Source organism: Aulostomus chinensis, chromosome 4 (assembly GCF_037954235.1).
Source record: "Aulostomus chinensis isolate RoL2024-O1b breed Wild chromosome 4, RoL_Achi_v1.0, whole genome shotgun sequence".
NCBI classification, from domain to species: Eukaryota; Metazoa; Chordata; class Actinopteri; order Syngnathiformes; family Aulostomidae; genus Aulostomus; species Aulostomus chinensis.
In genome coordinates this window covers 13,149,591-13,168,823 of record NC_141323.1, presented here as the reverse complement: position 1 = coordinate 13,168,823, position 19,233 = coordinate 13,149,591, and the positions used below count along the sequence as shown (strand labels likewise).

The window sequence follows — 19,233 nt, the reverse complement described above, 5'->3', positions numbered from 1 at the left end:
ACACATTTATACTCATTTAATTTTCAAAATATATTAGCGGGCATTAGAAAAGGGTTGGAGTTCCAGGGCTGAGAGGGATTTTGTAACGTTGTACTGCATTACAGACACAAAACAACTGCAGTAATTTCCATCCATCCATCCATCCATTTTCTACTGCTTATCCTGTTAAGAGTTACGGGGTGGGGGTGGAGCCTATCCCAGCAGCCTTCAGGTGAGAGGCGGGGATCATCCTGGACGGGTAACCAGTCCATGGCAGGGCCAACACATATAGACAGACAACCACTGGCTCTTGCAGCCACACCTACAGTCAATTTAGAGTCTGGATTAACCTGGTCTCCTCTTGATGTCTTTGGACCGTGGGAGGAAGCCAGAGTACCAGAGAGAACCCACGCAGGCACAGGGAGAACATGCAGACTCCACACAGAAAGATCCTGTGCTCCATTTGGGGCTCGAACCCGGAACCTTCTTGCTTTAAGGCGACAGCGCTGACCACTGCACCCCCGTGCTGCCCTAAGTATTTTCCTTTGAAATATTTGTTTACAAGAACAGGCATGAAGCAATCTACCAGCTAGCGATTCCAACGAAAGTGGCAATGATTCTAAAAATTTGGACTGAGTCAGATCAACCGGTACTGAAAATTTGGTGGATGCATTTGATAACATCGCACAATTTCTAAACATGTAACACAAAAATTTTACTAGCAAAAGCACATAGCGTTAGGACTGCAAGAGGTTATGAAAACAGGACAGTAACAAGCGAGAGTGAGAATTTGTCAGTAAGTAACTCCAACATCAGTTTGAATTATTTTTCCACAACCAACTGACCAATCAGAGCCTAGTCGTGTACGAGTCTTCTCATCAACTCCTATTCGATCGACTCTCACACTCTGAGTCTCTGACCTCTGAGATCTAAATTTTAAAATACAGGTGAAGGAAAACTCTGCTGCAAACCAGCTTTTTCCTGAACTGAGAGCTTTTCAGCAGTCAAACATACAGTATCAATTTGGAAGATATTCAACAGATTTCACAGGCAGATGGAGCAGGTGGTACAAGTCCAAACAGAACGGGTTTGTTTTCAGGCTGTCTGGCCCATTTTATCCCCTCTGAAACATGAGGTGCAAATGAATCCATTCTTTCCTCTGCAGAAGACAAGCAAATCCCCTCTCCTTTATGTCCACTCTGCTATTATTTAGCCGACCATCTTCTCAGGGATGGCACAGCTGTAGCTGGCAACGCACTCCCAGTTGGGACCGACTTTGTGCCAAGGCTTTTGCTGCAGCATTCCTTCACAGATAGAGCAAAACACCACACAACCCCACTCTGCATGGGGTCTGGGTGTTGCATGGACCGGATGGCAACACCCACAAAGCATACTGGCACAGGAAGAGAGAGGGGAAAGAGAGTGAGAGAAGGTAGGGCAGCAAGCAGAGGGAGCAGAGGCGGAAAAATGAATGGTGAGATTGGGAAGAAGCTTTGCAATGCAGCCCTCATTTGCCACACCTAATTAGAATAACAATTGCCGCTTTCAAGTTGGAATAATAGAGGCCCACCAATCATCATAATGGCCAGGGCTTAACCCACGTACCATACAGTCTGGCACAGGAACCGGGGGTGCTCATACTGTAGTCAGTCTAACAGAGGCATCGGTCCGGGCCACTGGACTGGATCCAGAGGCTACAGGACATTTTAAAGCTATAGTGCATCACAGTTTAATATGAACGAACATCCCTTATATTCAAGACCTTTCCAGTTCACACAATGCTCATTAAGCTCATCGCAAGCTCGTAAATCTCACAGCAATTCAAAATCAATGCAGTCTGTATCTGTACAGACATTGGCACCCTGCAAAGTGGATGCAAACTGCACAATGGCTGGCTACATCCAGCGTCTGGATAAATAATTTAGTTGTGCAGGTCTTCTAGACTTTCCAAATGTCATCAGACAAATTGATTAAATTCTGATGGTGAAACAAGTCACTGCGCAGGGTTGTGTAAAGCTCAAAACAACTGAGCTACCATTTTACAGCTGCAACGGGGTAGCAATTGAGTAGCAGGTGTCAACAGGTGATTGTAACACCTGTCACTGCCAGATGATGGAGACCAATGTACCGCAATATTGATTTAAAGGGTACAAAGTCAAATTCCACAAAAGCGGTCACAAATTAAACTCGATTGTCAAACTGGAATGTTTTCTAAAACCAGAAGTTGTACATCATTTGGCTAAAGAAAGTAAAGAGCACCCTCGAGGAGAAGAATAAGTACTATTTGGAGCACTATGAATTGCCCTGTGTATGAATGGTGCTATACAAATAAATTTGCCTTGCCTTTGCGTATTTGCATCATGTAACACAGATATCTGAAAAAAAATAGCATACTGAGAAAGTGTGCAAATGCTTCATTAAAGGTCAAATTATGTTTCCTGGTTAGCTAATGTAACAAGATTGCTATTCATTGAATGAAACATTCAACACTTCTGTGATCGGTGGGAGTCATTTTCAGCTTGTGTGCCAATGTGTGTGTTATGTTTAATTCTAAATGAGCAACAAGAGACTTGTTAACACTGACCTTTGCATGCAGTTGCACTGAAAACACGCAAAAGCACAAATCTCACGTTTATGTCAGAGGAGTCAAGTGTAAAGAGCTGGAGGATGAATTTGCCTTCTATTTTCTTTTTCCATAAGTCATTTAAGTCCGTTTTTCACCTTCGTCTTTAAACTAACAAAAAATAATCAAAAGGAGAAGTAGTAAGAGTACACGGCGAAGGAGTTAGTGAGAGGGATATTAATGAAGGGGGAGTGAAAACAGCAAGACATGAGCAAAGCAAGTGAAGCACCAGGCATTTCTGTTAATTGTCGTAGGAAGTCAGGCAACGCTTGCCATCCCACTTCTTAAAGGATGTTGCAAAGGAACCGGAGGGAGAGAGGGCACACACTCCCTTGACCTCAGTCTAATTACTGCATACCTTGTGGTGAATAACAGCAATTCTGCAGAGACTGTGGAAGAGGCAAGGACGTTATGATGCCAGACGGACCTCTTCATACATCCCTGGGGTTCAAAAAGCAGCGCAGCATGGCGCGTCTGCCCTGGGGCAATGACAACTTGTAGAGAAATTGTGTGAATATATATGTGGCTCAAAATTTTCTCTTCATCAGTAGCTGCAAATGCCTTACCTAAAATGTAGAGATATGAATTTTAAAATTTATGTAGAGGCCTGAACCAAAGGCAGATAGCAGCAGTAGCCTTGAGCACATTCAGGTCTAAATTTTGGTCTCTACAACAAACACCAAGCCCAGAAAGTCCAATTCAACCATGCTCTGAGGAGAGAATCTAACAGGGTAAATGCTGGATGACATATTTTCAGTATGCGCGAAGAACCTGAAGCATAAAATCAATGTTTAAAGAAACAACGAGGAGAAAATAACAGCTAAGAGCCACTGGTTATGTAGAACATTACAGTATGGACAAGAGAGTCTTCTACATTTTACTCTGGCTTACATATAACCAAGAAGGCCATCTAACACTGAAGATCAGCGTTAGGTGGCTTTAACCTCCACCTGCATGAAAACTTCTATGCTAAAAAGTAATTAAACAAAAAAAAACAAAAAAACACCTATGGTAATACCACATTGCACAGCCATGCAAAAAAATAGGAGAATGCGTGTTGGGATGTACCTTAATTGTAGGCCAGTGAATGTTGTTTCCCATATCGGCTAAATGTCAAATCAAATAATACAATCTGCAAGTGCCATAAAATTAATAATTTTGAGGAGTGGATGTTTGTCCCAGAATGCTTCCAGGCATTCCTGAGAGATCGTGTTCACAAGAACGGGATGTATGTGAGGTGACTACAGACATTTTTTTTTTCAATTCACACTTGAGTCGCGTTTGTTTCAAGGCCCTCCTGAAATGTCGCATTCACGTGAGGTGACAGAGGCCTTGACCTTTGACCAACCAAACTACTTATGGTTCATCCTTGAATTCAAGTTCGAAGAATTTCCCTACAAGTCCTTTCTAGGATATCCTGTTACTGAGAATAGGATATATGTATTTATGGCCGTTTGGAAGGACAACCTTAAAGCATAATGCCTGGACGCCTGGGGTGTTCTAATCTCATCATCATTGTTATCTTATTATTATTATTATTGCATGCGATTCATTTTCTGCGTATGACACGTTATCCCGGGCTTACGGGACGCCTGTGACATCCAAACATGCACGACTTTAATGCAGCATAAATTCAGAGACATATTTCTGCCTCTATAGTCGCTGGTGGATCAAAACTCCTCTCCTATCCAAGATACCAGCCACACAACACTGTGCATTTATGCCTTGTCAATTCACTCAGACAACCTTTTCATTCCTGCAGGGTCTGGCAAGGCTACTGTCATTACCGTCATAGGTGACTCATAAACTACAATAAATTTATTCCACGCTTCCTCTATTTCATCCTTGCTTATTGCTTTCTTTGACTGAGAAAGAGGGGTGAGGTTTGCCATGGCAGTAAACAATCCAATCACACCGCAAATCAATCCTTCATATTGTCATCCTTGACACAGCGGTGACCTGCTACGTTCTTCTCAGTCGTAAATGTGTCATTTCTGTTGCAAGAAAAGCATCAAGAGCGCAGAGCAACTCGGCACAGATTTAGAATCAAAGGTCTGATTGATGTAAAAGTTTGACATATTTGAGAGATTAGAAGTCTAACCAGTTGGCAACAAATAAAGGACGATGTATCTAAATTTGTGCCAAGTGTCAAAGCACTTCATACTTGCATGAACAGATAATTGGAGTTTTAATATTTTTTTCTGACATATATGTGCTACTTAATTCTAGGCAACATATATATAAAACAGATAAATGTTCATAGATATCAGCGCAATTCTTGACATTATCATTAATCCATGTTTAGTTTATGTCAATGTTTCAAAGCGACCTATAATTACACAAAAGCACGGAACAGTCGCACCAGGAGGATGTGGTGTCATGTTTGGTGCCGAAAGTTGTTTTAAGTATGCGCATGTATGAATGTGCAGTACCAGCAGAGGGCGATCTAACAAATACTGGGGCATAAAACAAGTGAGACAGCTGGTGTTTGACACGGTACTTCTTGTGTTAGGTGAGTACCTTTACTGTTGTTGGTTAGGTTCTTGTGTTAGGTTAAGGTTAAACTAAGGGTCTCAAAAAAGTATGTCAGGGTAGTTTAGAAGTACAAGTGCTCATATACAGCTGCAGACAGGCAGGTTTAATCCCTGGCAATGGTAACGTTACTTACACAGTTGACCACTGAGAGGAAAGCGGGGAGTAACTAGAGGAGTTTAGGCTGATTTATACTTGTACACAGATGCAGCGTCTACAGCATAGTCCATACACATGACCTACGCCTGTTTTAGCATTAGCACTGGCTGCGTCATTGATGTAATTACAGCGCTTAAGTTCTATGTGGCTGTGTTTGTTCATGTTCACTAATTGCAGCTGAGATGGAAGAAATCAGATCAGAGTTGGAGCTTATAAATGCTGAACAACACTTAGCGTTTACTGAAATTAATACGGTGGAGAAAACAGCTAAGGCCTGAGGAAGAGGTGGTGTGGAAATGAGTGTGTGGAGATGGGATGTTACCAAGTGGAACGGTCACAGATGCTGCAAATCGCGCCGGGGCAATATGGAGTCACCTTTCGAGAGAGGTTACACGTAGCCATGCCACTCATTCAACACAAGAGTAGGCTGGGCTTTAGCTTAAAGCACAGTGCCTAAGGCTGTCTGTGCTTCGATGTCACACTGATAGTGTATGATCAAATATTTGACAACCTGGGATTAACAAGCTGTTGCAATCAACTTTGCATTTGCCTTGGTAACTCTTTGAGTGGCAGAGCAACCATTTATCCATTTATATTTTGGCTCGCTAATTTACACTCACTCTAAATTTCAGCATAATGTGTTTAATTGGAGCAAGACTCAGTATGATACTGAATTTGAATGAACTTCTTATGTGACGTGGATGTAAGTAGCAGCTCATCGCATACCAAATAATTTTGTTTTTAAATCACATTTTCTTTATCCTTTGGAGGCTTAGAAAAGAGTAAAAATGATCATGTTCTTGATGTCTTTGGACTGTGGGAGGAAGCTGGAGTACCAGAGAGAACCCACGCAGGAACAGGGAGAACATGGAGACTCACACAGAAAGATCCTGTGCTGGAGCCGGGGCACGAACCAGGAACCTCCTTGCAGTGAGGCGACAGTGCTGACCACTGCACCACCGTGGTGCCCTAAATCTAAATCATGTTCAAATTAAAAACTAAAAAAAGGTTTGAAAACAATAATCAGTTTGAAGAATTGGAGGAAGAAACTAGAGGACCCCACTGACATGGTTGTCCATTGACCAATAAATGGCCTACCCTTCCACCCTCTTTGCCTACTCTCTTTCCTCTCTCCGGTCCTACTTCCCCTCCTTCATCTGCATCCACTAAGCATCAGGTGTGTATCTCTCTTTCTCTGCGAGGCTGTCTTTCAAAAAGGTCCCTTGCTCTCTCGCTGACACTCAGGAAGGCATGAATAATGTTGGTGAGCGTAGGGACAGACAGGCCAAGCTGCACAGTCTCTTCATCTCCTGGACCTATTTAAACATGTCTCTCTCAGTTCCCAGTGGAGAAAGGGATGTAATGAGTGTGACTGGGAAGGAAGAAGACTGAGTAAGAGAAAAGAAAAGCTTGAGTAAGACAGCGGTGCATATCTAAAACCTCCCAGGAGTGTTAGCTGGCTTAAAGCTGCTGCAGGTGACCTCGCTGCAGGCAAATCAACAAGCTGGAGTGGATGGAGGGAAGTCGCTGAAAGTGAATTAAGTGCTTGTGTGAGGCTTGATCCCAAACTTAAATATCAAAGCTACGCACAGACAAAACTGGCCAAAAGGACATAATTGAATCCTCAACGTTTGAAAGTAGTAGGTTTTTATCTGGACTGTCCTGGACAACCGTACACACACCATAGATCATTGCAGCAGCCTTGTATGTGCCGTTGCCATCTTTCTCAATGTCACGTTAGAAATTGATCCACTAAAGAACAGGCATAACAAGTCTACCAATTGTTCTTGATAAAAAAAAGAAACAAAACAACAAACACTTTGGAATCCAACTTTTCTAACAAGGTTCAGCAAGGAATTTGTCCCTGAGAAAAGAAAAATTTACTTTACATTTCTGATGCGAGGACTCCCTTTTGCAGATGTTTTATTAAATCTGTTTCAACTGTATTGCTTTGTTGCATGGTTTGTAGAAATGTATTTGTCCAGCCAAGTTATCGGTCATTTACAACCAGCAGGTCCTTCTTGGAAGACTTATCCGATATTTGAGTGCCAGGACCATCAAGTCCAGATGGAGCGATTGCCCCCAGGCTGTTGTTTTCATGGCACCTGCTCAGAGGACCCCAAACACCCCTAATGTCTTTCATCCCAAGTGCTATTGATATGCTTAATGATATTTAGCACTTTGGATGCAATCTTTATTCTTCACTGGTGCATTTGTACCCCTGCACTCTGTTGAATTTCCATTTCCCTGGACTCTTCGCATTCTGGTTTGATTGTGGTTGTTGATGCCCTTCTGTGTACCATAGCTACATAATACATCTCCCTGAGTGGGAAACTAAGATAACCTTAAAGAAAAGGCTAATTTATGTGCATGTCCGTCCACTCCTGTTATGATAATATTAGAAGTCGTTTCTAGACACACTCTCATTCATTCAGTCCATATCAAAGCTTGATTCAAATCAGAATAATTAGTTGAGCGTTACTGTCAGAATCAAAACCCTGATTGAATACTAGTTCATTCATCAAGGGCTGTCTAAAGTAACTGCGTTTACACACTGGGAGCCCATTCGAGGTTTCTTGAGTAGCCAGCGGATATCTGGTCCAAATCTACCTGTCATTGTTTACAGTACCCATAGCAATTTGAGACAATTACACAGAGTTGAAGACGACAAATGTGAGTGGACTATGTCAAAATTACCCAGGTTAGACTCCGATATTTATGCAGATTTTAAAAAAAGCTACTGATAAGTTACATCATCAGACTGCATCCATTTTTTTTCCGCCCTTGCAGTTCAGCCAAATGGTCCATCTCTTTTGAGCTCCACATTGATTGTTTACGCGGAAGAAACCAAGGCCAAGAACTGAAAAGATTTCGGCGGTCAAAATCCCTGTGACACAGATACATAGTAGAGTACAACTGTGATGCCATATTTCTATGAATCGCGGTTTTTGCCTCCACCATCAACTATTCCGAAGCAAATCTTCATCTATGAGTCAAATCTATATGTTATATTGTTCTTGTCAGTAGAAAACATTCTATGTCATAAAATTGGTTCAATGCTTGCTGTTTAACCATTTGTGGTGTGATATGACATAAAAATGCTTGACAAAAACACTTCAAGCGAATGCCCCACTTGAACAACTTTCGAGAGTTTCTCCCAAAATGTGCAGTACACGTTAAAACTAAAAGGGAACTTGGCCAGCTCATACCTTCGCCATTACAAATGCCACCTAAAAAAAAACCCGACCCTCTTGGTGGTGGTACAAATCCATCTCAGTGCAACTCCATACTACTCAAACTGAGCTCGATACAAATGCACACACAGCTCTATCTCTCGCCCTCACTCACTCATCCATGTAGAATACGAAGACAAAACTATTTGATCCTTGCTAAGAGACGGACCAGGGAGGACACGCCAACCAACCACCCAGGCTCTCAGAAAGGCTTTAATCACTCCATATTGATCGTTCTGTTTTTTGGGTGAATCAGCAGCAGCTCGTGTGGGCTGAAGGGTTTGCTTAAAATTCCCGTCTCTCTGCAAGCAGGTCAGCCAATTTCACCCTCCCCAATGCGTTTGCTCTAAAATATCCCATTAAGCATTCATCTATATTCTCTCCACCGCAGTCAAAGTAAGTGTTGCCAACATGAAATAAGAAATCTTACAATATGTCATTCTAGAATTTTTTGTTGGAGCCCCGGGAGGGTGTTCCTATACAATTTTCAGGTTGCACAACAGCAATCCACTTTGTGATTCATCACAGCTTCACAACCACAAACTCTTGCTTCATCATTTGCCTACAGGGCAGCTCGGTCTGGACAATTCCTCTTTGTGACTCTGGTTGGTTTTTGATAAAGATGAGGCTATAAGGGGACTACTTATCATGCGTGGGGGGGGGGGGGGTGTCCTAAGATGACAGTATTGATTTGCTACAAAGATGTAATAAGACACCTTATCCTTGAGACGAAAGAGGTGTCATTGAAACCTGGCAAAAATACAAACAAAAATCAGAGGCATTCTATGACAAATGGGAGTTCCTGTAAAAAAAAAAAAAAAGGGGGGGGGGGGGACACATCCTTAGCATCAATGTAAAACTAGAAAAGGCAATAAATAAATCATGATCTGCTGCAAAGACAAGAAAAGTTACAAAAACATCAGAATCCAAGCTAGTAAAAGAGTCCTACACTGGCTTTTTCTATTAGTCCTTCAAATTCACCAACTCTCACTGCAAAAATGGCCTTTTTTGATCGGTTGAACTGCCAAAAGTGTCACTCAGTCTTCAAGCTGCACACTTGCTCTCATTCACCATCTCATCTGCACAGCTAATGCACATCTGCCATGTGACAATCGCAGCTGCTGCACGGGTGTGTTTGGTGAACAAGTACTCAGCATCCTGTAAAGATGGAGGGAGAACTTAGGCTCGTGAATCTAATCCTTTAACACGCCACGACTGACAGAATCTGCTTCAAGATGATTCTGAATTCAATATGTCGAGCCATCTGGTGGGCATTTAACTAATTATTACATCTGCTTATAATCAGAGGATCTTCCTTGAGCAGAAATTATTAGTCATTAGAGGCTTATTAGTTGAACTGAACAGAGAGTTGAAGTTATGGCCATTATCCAGCTCTTGTATTTATTTATGTATGTGAAAGTGCACATTAATGACCATTTAAATACCCCAGAGCTGTAAAAATGTTTTAAATTGGCCTTTACAAAAATAGCAACCTGACCATCACTTAGAGGACATTTGGTCAGCAGCCTTGTGGGATGGTGAGACATACAAATGGACTCCTAAACAAATATGTACGCAGTCTCACATTCATCTATAATGATTTGACCGAAACCGTTAAGGTGTCCTTTCTATTTGAGTTCCAGGACACAAAACATTTATAAAACCACCCTTAAAAGACAGAAGAAGTTCATCTGAGTGTGCTATCAATGCAGTCCTTTTGAAATAAGATTAAAGAGAATGTTTTCTCAACGAAATTATACCTAAGTATGATCGTCTTGTTTTGTATAAGAAAGGAGAATGCATGCTGTGTATATATCACCCTGAACATGAATAAATGGCAGTTAGTTGTAGTGATGATGAGGTCATATGTCTATGCTGTAGTTCATTCACAGCATAACAATATTCATCGTTAGTCCTCCAGGTTATGGAGATTTAGAAAAGTTTGGTTCAAGAATGGCGGTTCACTTTCAGTGGAGAAACAGCTTGCCTGATTGCTTGAGATCTTATTTCAGTGCCTCAAAAACACAAACACGCACAGGCACAAGTGTGGTCTGGCATCCACACGCACACCACATCACAACCCACCCCACATGGTACAGAACACACAAACTAAAGTTTGCAGCCTCCCATATTTCTCCATCCTTGGAAGACTTCCACGCACCACAACAGATGGCTGATGTTGACAAGGAGGGAAAGACAGTTATGTGTGTGAGGATGCTTGTGTGTGTGTGTGTGTGTGTGTGTGTGTGTGTGTGCTTATCATTACCTGTCCCAGAGGTGATCCTGGCAGTCAGACGGTGTAACAGAGGCAATGACAACAGAATCTCTCCACCAAACCTCTGTCAAGCATGATTGGACAGCATGTGGTAAGTGGTGCTCAGGCTCCAGGGGCGCCCCTGCGCGGGCGCGCGCGCGCACACACACACACACAAGGCTACAAGCTCTTTTAGCGTGTGTTTCACACTTTCTGTGTTGCATTTTTCTGGTGCAACTCGACACTCTCAATGGGACCCTGACAAGAAGACAGATGGGTCTGACTACACCGCAAATCATTACGCACTCCCACGCAACACAGTGACTCAACACAACTTCTCAGGGTTTGTGTCGTCCCATCTTTCAAAGCCACCCCCCCACAACAGACCAGCGCCCAGTCCAAACTCATCATCACTCACATCCGTCATCCTATTACTTGGGCACGCGCCATTGACTTGATAGTGTCATAACATACTGCGTTTCCTCCGGGTGACTGTTTTATGAATTGCTGTTGTGTGGATTTCTATGATGGAATTCCTGCTGTTCAACTATATAAACTTTGGGTCAAATCAGGCAGACCTTAACCTCTTCAGCTGGGGGAGTGTGAAAATTACATCATCCCAAATATTTGTTTAAAGGCGGGCTAACAGCCAACTCCAATGTCAGATGGGAGCGCCTGCGACACAAGAATCTCCCCCCCGGGATCAATAAAGTTGCTCTAGCTGGGAGTTTTCATGGGATTTGTATCTGCATGTTTTCATGAAAAACAACAACATCTGAACATTATTCTGAGTAAAGTCTGTAAAATTTATTTGGCTTTTTTTCTTTTTTAAATTAAAGGTCAGTGAAAGTATGCAAGGAACTCGTGACAAAATTTATGTTTAGGGAAGTTATTCTCTAAAAATGTTGTTAACGTTATTTTTTGTCACTGAAATTTTAACATTAACTGAATCTGAATATTGGCCCGGAGTATCAGACCTGAAAAAAAACAATATTCCTAAAGAATATATCGGAGATTATGAATTAAGTATTGATATTATGGAAGCTTATGAGTAAAATGGAAGAAGAAAGAAGAGTAAAAAAGTATGTGCAATATCACTTTTTTTAAAAAAAACATATGAACAGTTCCTCCAAAAGAGGGCTCCAACTAAAACAAAGAGCTTTACAAATTCACGATTGGGTAATACAGATTAAACAGATTTAGGCAAAACCATGAACGGTCACTCTGCAGAAATCCTGCTGAACTGGCAAACCCAGTTTTGTGCCCATCCGCAAAAATCTAAACAGACGGATGCTGTTTAAATTGATCCGTCACTCTTGTTGAGAGACTGACCCTGAACCTTCTTTATTGGACTCGGTTTTATTGCAAAGTTTCAACTAAATCCTCGAGTAAACAGGTTCGTCTGATTCTCCTTCCAAGTTCTCGTACCAGACATCTTTCTGCACAAAACAAACAGCTTGTCAAACAGAAAACTGTTTTTTTTCTTCTTTTTTTTCCCCCCCGAATGACAAAAGACAATGTCCCGGTGGTACGGTCCTCGTTATGCCACATGCTGGGTTTTCATAGAAATCGGTTCTCTTCTATTTCTGTGTTTCCTGCACTCTTGGTTGATTATAACTTCAAAACTGCCCAGCCATAAAAACAAAAAAAAAAAACACACAAAAAAGAGAGAACAATGCAGAACAATTAGATAACATTGTTCCGAGCACAGATTCCCGCCATCAATTATCTTAACAGGTTACCAGTTGAAGCTTTAGTAGACTAAACTGGTCAAAGTGGCTCAGAGGTGAAAGCATTAATATGACTTTCTACAAAAGGAATATTTAAGGAATTATTTGGAATGACTGTAATCTTGTCGCCGTTAATTTACATCCCTCTCCAACACGTAATCCACTCTTCTTAATCTCAGACATACGAATGAGTAAAAGGTGGCCAATCCTCATCCAAGAAGCTTTGACTGTAAACTCTGACCATGAAACACCAACAAACTATCAATCCGAGTCTTGGAAATATACTGGACTCCACCAAGGCCTTGTCGGTCAAGTCGGAAAAGTTGAAATGGATTTTGGTGGAAATTGGTCGGGTGATGGGTTTTGTTTGTTTCACTGGTCCGGATCTGATGGCGCCATATTGCCCTGGCTCTGATTTCCATTTGAGTAGCTTTGACCAATGACATGTGGAGCGCAAAAGAGACACAAAGGCCGAAATGGAAGGTCAGAAAAACAACTGTAGTGTGGTGATTTAACAAAACCGTTGGACTGGTTTTGAACCTGTAAATAAGAGTAAACTGGCTATTTGTGAAACAATCCGCTCAGATTCGTCGTCCTTCAATTTCCCGCAGACGCCTGACGTTGCTCTGCGCACCATAAACAAAGTCAGTGGACAGAACGAGGACGCACAAGCTACGCCGGAGCCCTGAAATACTGACCCTTGTTTCTGACCGTTAACTTTTAAGGTATTTGTTCACGAACCTACAAAGCCAACGATGTCGCAAGATGATCACCTACGTTTTTTTGCAATGTGTGAAACGTGAATTACATTTCATGTCAATCCATCCGTTTCAATCGAAACCAGAAATATCGACCACATGGCGGCGCTAGATGTGGCATTTAGGGTCACCAAAGATCTAGAGGATTTAAGATTCATCTTCTGGGCATCATGAAATGTAAAACTTCTGGCAAAGCATTCTTTTTGGGGGTTTTTTGTTTTCGTTTTTTTAGATGAAAGATTTTTAGAGGATTGGATCTGCTGGGAGAACGGAAAGAAAAGTTGGGGCATGACCAAAGTCTTTAGGTTTCACCCTTTCGAGACCATGAACGTCATGCTCCATCCAACATTTAATTTCACTCTGGACCAGAGTATTGAACCAGAAGCCTGCATCCCTGGAGGAGCACAGCTAGCTAAAAACAACCTTTTAAGACCAGAAAGGGAACTGCCATTTCTGCCTTGCTAAAGCTCGCCATGCTCAGCTTGCTGTAATAACTTTCCCCAACACCAGCGAACACTAAGTGGGCACCCAGCGAGCACAGTGATTGCTTTCGGCTGACCTGGAAATGCCTGCTCTTACCTGCACCCAACACCACTCAGCAAGGCTCAATCAGAATACGGTTCTCAGCACTCGAGTGCGGCTACAGTAAGAGCTTCTCACTACAGTGGCGGTGACAGCCTCCATAGCTGGCTGCATTAATCCTGCACTGGAACTGAAATAGGAAACTCAACTGGGCCATTTGAGTGTGCGAGAGACAGAAAGACAGCGATGGGGGGGGGGGGGGGGGTAGCAGGACATGTAGAGTAAAGCTGATTCATCTTGATGCTATGGCAGCCAATTTGGTTCATTGATAGAGCAGAAAAGCACAGCGTCAGTCTTGATGCAGATTAGAGGACTAAGAGATTTTTTTTTTTGAACGGGCAATTAATGTGCATGTCGCTGAAGAAGCAAAAACACACACACACACACACACAAAAAATTCCCTCAGATCTCTGCAGATCCTCTGCTGCTTTGTCTGCATTTAAAAAGATTCAGTAAGTGACAACAAGTGGCATCATAAGCCAGAACAGCTGCATACACACTGATAAAGTCCCCAAAACTGTGCTAAACAGTGGCACTTTGGACCAAGTTTGTTCCAAAGAAACTTAAACACCTGAGGCTCGTTTCACAATGGGAGTATCTGGTTGTACTATGGACATTGAGCCGATCCATATCACACCCTGAGACGAATGTAAGTCAGTTTCACATGGATAAAAGCTTGATTTAAGTCGAAAAAACGTTAGCCATCCTGTTCGCAGGCTAACCCAGAACCAAGAGCCGTGTTTCCATGGACCTGAGAGCGGATTTTTTTTTTTTTTTTTAAACGAGACAGCACTCAAGAGAGCCCATACCTCTGCCAAAGCCACCTCAGCCAAACTGAATGTAAAAAAAAATAATAATACTAATAATTTTACAACACAACATTTTTAACAGACCCCCCCCCAAAAATTCCCGGAGTCTTCCTTGCCCCGTGCTAAACTCCTCCACCAAGTGTGCTGAAATTCGGCAGGGTCGTTCTTTGTGTAGACAGACAAGTGACAAACGCTCCTGAAAACACTTCTTGGCGGAGGTGACAAAGGAAACTTTCCTGTGAATATGATGGAACATTACTGTCATTTTCACAAGGATTCAGTCACTCTGTTCATAAAAGATAAATAAAGCACAAGGACCGAATATTAAATCATGAATAACAACAATTTGAAGAAGAAAAAAAAAAAAAACTTGTGCAGGAAAAATTTCAAAGAGAAAAAATGTGGCTTTGAACACTGAGTGTCGTCCATCTCATTTGTGTGAATATAATTAGTTAAACATAATAATGAATACATTTACAAACCTAATCTGACTTTTCAAAATTATTGCTATTCCACAGGCCAATTTTACTTTGCGGCGACAGGCGACTACTTCAGAGTGCCCCAATATTATTACAGTCGGATGCTGAATTTCAAAGTAAAGCCCTCTAAAATGTCACATATCAGCTCTGTGACATCTGGACTCCGATTAGAATCAATTTATTTGAGTTTTAATAGCTGCACTGGCCAAATTATTAATATATTTGGTTTGAAGTTCAAATAATCAAACAACCCAGTGGACTTTTTGTATTCAAATGAGTCATGGTTTTGTCTGTGAATGTCACTTCGTGTGTATTTATGAAGGAGAAACGTTTGATGATTTCTCATTGGGATCCCACAGGGAGTGGTTCTCGGGCCACTGCTGATCGCAGCAGGGCGAGCGGACACGTGTATCATCTTTCCAGAACTGCCTTTCTACCACTTTCACTCCTTTTTTTTTTTTTCCCCCACGAAGAAATCTATTGAAGCAGATAGAGGAGTTTAAAGCCCCGCTGCTCTTGGAAGTAAAAAATATCTAAGAGTCAACTCTTGGCTGCAAAAAAAAAAAAAAAAAAAAAAACACCCCAAAAAAACTTTTTTCCCTTCTTAATGTACATTAAAAACAACTCGACATGAAAAGCAACCAAATGCACAAACATTAACGGGAGAGTATCAATCACTTCAGCGATCACTGGAGGATATAAATATTTGATATTAAAAAAAAAAACACATTAGTCTCATATAGGCTTTGAATAAATCCCTGGTGTGGAGCTCTCTCTCTCTCTCACACACACACACACACACACACACACACACACACACACACACACACAGTATGACTTTGATCCAAAGCCTCTTACAGGGTTTTGCAGATTTTTTTTTCACCCCAAAATGAATCCAAAGACCCCCCCCCCCCCCCCAAACCACCACCACCACCCGCCCTCCTCACAGCTCACAATGCAAGACACCAGCGTCATTAGCTGCCGGGATCAAAGAGACGGACGTCCAGAGAAGAGTAACCGCGTTAGAAGAGTTGCGCACACAGTGGACGAAGGCGACAGGCCCAAACTTCATCAGATGGACTTAGGCGGCTTTGCATAGTTTGTGTGTTTCGTTAAAAAATGTTCCGTCAACAGGGGCGATGTGGGAGCAGTAGCAAAGCTTCAGACAGCATAATATTGGCTTCAAACGCCTAAAGTCAAACGACAGCACTTGCTTTGGCTCCAAATTGAACCCCCCAACACCACACCCAACCTTTATAATATTCCTGAGGGTACTACAGTCTGTGTGGGATTCAATAGCCTGCAGTGACCTTATTGTACTTTGTGGTATTTTTTACTTTCTGTGACACCATTATAATGTTGAAATAGGGAGTCGGGGATTTGCCCTGATATTTATACAACATCCCTTTCCAATCCAATTTAGTGCACTCAACTTGGTACAAACTGGATCATAAATATTGCAAATGTCTGCACACACACACACATATATATATATATGTATATATATATATATATATATATATATATAGATAGATAGATAGATAGATAGATAGATAGATAGATAGATAGATAGATAGAGATCTATCTATATCTATATCTATATATCTATATATATCTATATATATCTATATATATCTATATATATCTATATATATATCTATATCTATATATATATATATATATATATATATATATATATATATATATATATGTCTGTGTGATTTAAAAGTCAAAGAAGCAAATGTGGAGCAATTCTCCACCTCTAGAAGTAAACTTGTACCCAGGAGGATACACTCGCTACACCCATATTTTTAGACATTTTACACCTATAAGGCTGCAACTGATGCTGATTCATTATCAACGCCTAACAGATCCATTAATTCTGCAGCTCATGAACGAATGAATGCTTTGGCCGAGTCCACAAGTTTAGATCTACAGAGACTGTTTACTTGTGGTGAGGGGGTTCATTCCCTTTTCTTTTCTTTTTTTTTATCATGAGAAAGCAAAACTTTCTTGTCCTCCAGGGTAAAATTTGTCTTGGGCCCAGCGATGCAGTTGCTGCCTAGCATTAAAACAGATCCAGATTATATGATATTAAAAGCATTCTAAACATTGAAAAAAACACATAAAGATGAGATTTCAAGTTAAGTTATTCAGTTAATTAGCTTGTTAACTCATTTTTTTTTGCGATAAGTTGATTAACGAAATAAATCAAAACAATCTTTTACCTCGAAATTATGCATTAATCATCTTGTGATCATGAGATTATGTCTATGAACACAGTTATTAAATAATCTAATCTGGGATGAAAAACAATTACTTCGATCATTGATTAGTGTGACGGTTATTTTCATCTTTTTCTCGATAAACTGCTTTAAAAAAAAAAAAGACTCAAAATGTGCCAAAATGGATGCCAATTAATCATCTTTTGACTGACAAATTGATTAATTGTCCTCTAATCTGATGTTCATGTGGATTCTGTCTGAATTTGAGCAGAGTACTAGATATTTGCACATGTTGTACAATAATGAGAGATATGAAGATAGAGCTGCTACGAATACCTGAATAATCAATTAGTTGATAATAAGAAAATTAACCCGCAACTTTTTTGACCGCCGGTGAACCGTTCCAGTCATATTGTTTTTGATGAACTGTCCAAAAATCTGCTAAATTCCAGTTTGGTCAGTACAAGAATTCACTGCTTCTGATGGGTTTAGCACTGTTGGATGAACAAAAGAAGCCATTTGAACACTTCCTTTTTTCTTTTTCTTTTTTAATTAAACGGACTTAATAGTGAAAAGAATCAAATACATAAATGATTTTAAAAAGAACAACACTAACTGCAGCCCTGATTTTGTCCAGAAAAAAAACCACCACACTTCTCTCTGCTGTGTGATGGTCTGGAATGTGTGTTTTCTGACTGCCTCAAATGTAACACACCCCCTTATTAGCTACAGATAGCAACAGGAGCCTTTCACACACACACAACATCTTTCAGCAATAGCAGCTGAGCAAACGATAACAATATGTACTTGAAGTACAACTTGAAGTAGCTTTTTACTATAAAAAAAGAGGACTTTTGGGGGGGGGGCTATAGCAATGCTGTCAAAGCAAAGAACAAGCTAAGACACACACTCACACACATACATATACAAAAAAAAGAAAAAAGGCAGAAAGTTGGTGTAAAAGCTGGGAAGCCTCACCTTGTTTGACACACTTGAGTCGGACGGGGTCTTTGCTGTGTTTGACCACGGCGTGGACGTCCCTGGTGGTGAGTCCAGCCACGGGGGTATCATTGACTTCCAGAAGGAGTTCATCCTGGAAGAGTTTACCGCTGTGGCATAACGCTCTACCCGGGAGAAGCTCACCGATAACCGGGAACTGTCCATTCTCCGCGCCGCCCTTCAACTCCAGCCCCAGCTCCCCCTCCCCACTCCTGCCGAGGACACTCTCGTGGACTTTGTTAGTCCAGTGGTTCTTCCTCTTCTTCAGGCTCTTGGACATGGCTCAAACCCGCTGGGTGTTGTGTGCTGGGGGGGGAAATCACATGAGTGCGGCGGCCCCCGTGGTGGAAGAAGTTTTGGTCGCTCCGTGAAGTGGCTCCGCTCGTGTCACCGTGCGCGCACGCTCAGCCGCGGACGCCAGTTGTAGCCATGTCCGCGCGCCCACCGCTCACACGCGCGCGGCGGCAGCTGGATCATCACTGCGCCTTCGTGCCGATAACCGCGAGCTGCTGAACTCCTGATGCCTTCAGGAGCCGCCTCAAGAGTAGGAAGAGTAAGAGTCAGCGGTGTCCGAGTCTGCGCACCCACCCACACACACACACACACACACACACCCACACACACACACACACACAAACACACACACACACACACAGGAGAGGACTTTGAGAAACAATGTCCAAAAAGTTTAAAAGTGAATTGTTTAATTCAGGAGGAAAAACAAAACAAAACTATCAACGTTACATAAATAAACTGTAACATAAAAGTAGGTCCAGCATTAAATAAAGTGAATTCTACTTGTCCAGCGCAAGACAACAACAAATGTGAGGCCTTCGATCCCAATGGATCTATTCTTTAATTAAATACAAAA

The 19,233-nt window shown here is 41.6% G+C and overlaps 1 protein-coding gene across 8 annotated transcripts in view; it reads right to left on the bottom strand.

Moving 5' to 3' along the window:
* magi2a (membrane associated guanylate kinase, WW and PDZ domain containing 2a) overlaps window positions 1-18,919 on the bottom strand; it is a 224,849-nt gene extending 205,930 nt beyond the window's left edge. For 2 of the 8 annotated variants that reach the window (XM_086201886.1, XM_086201889.1), the window contains exon 1: window positions 18,342-18,919. In XM_086201886.1, the coding sequence (XP_086058012.1) occupies window positions 18,342-18,642 (301 nt within the window). In that variant the 5' untranslated portion in view covers window positions 18,643-18,919. The remainder of the gene's footprint in view (window positions 1-18,341) is intronic. The other 6 variants (XM_086201885.1, XM_086201890.1, XM_086201888.1 and 3 more) reach the window with 5 other exon arrangements.
* Window positions 18,920-19,233: the final 314 nt, after the last annotated feature.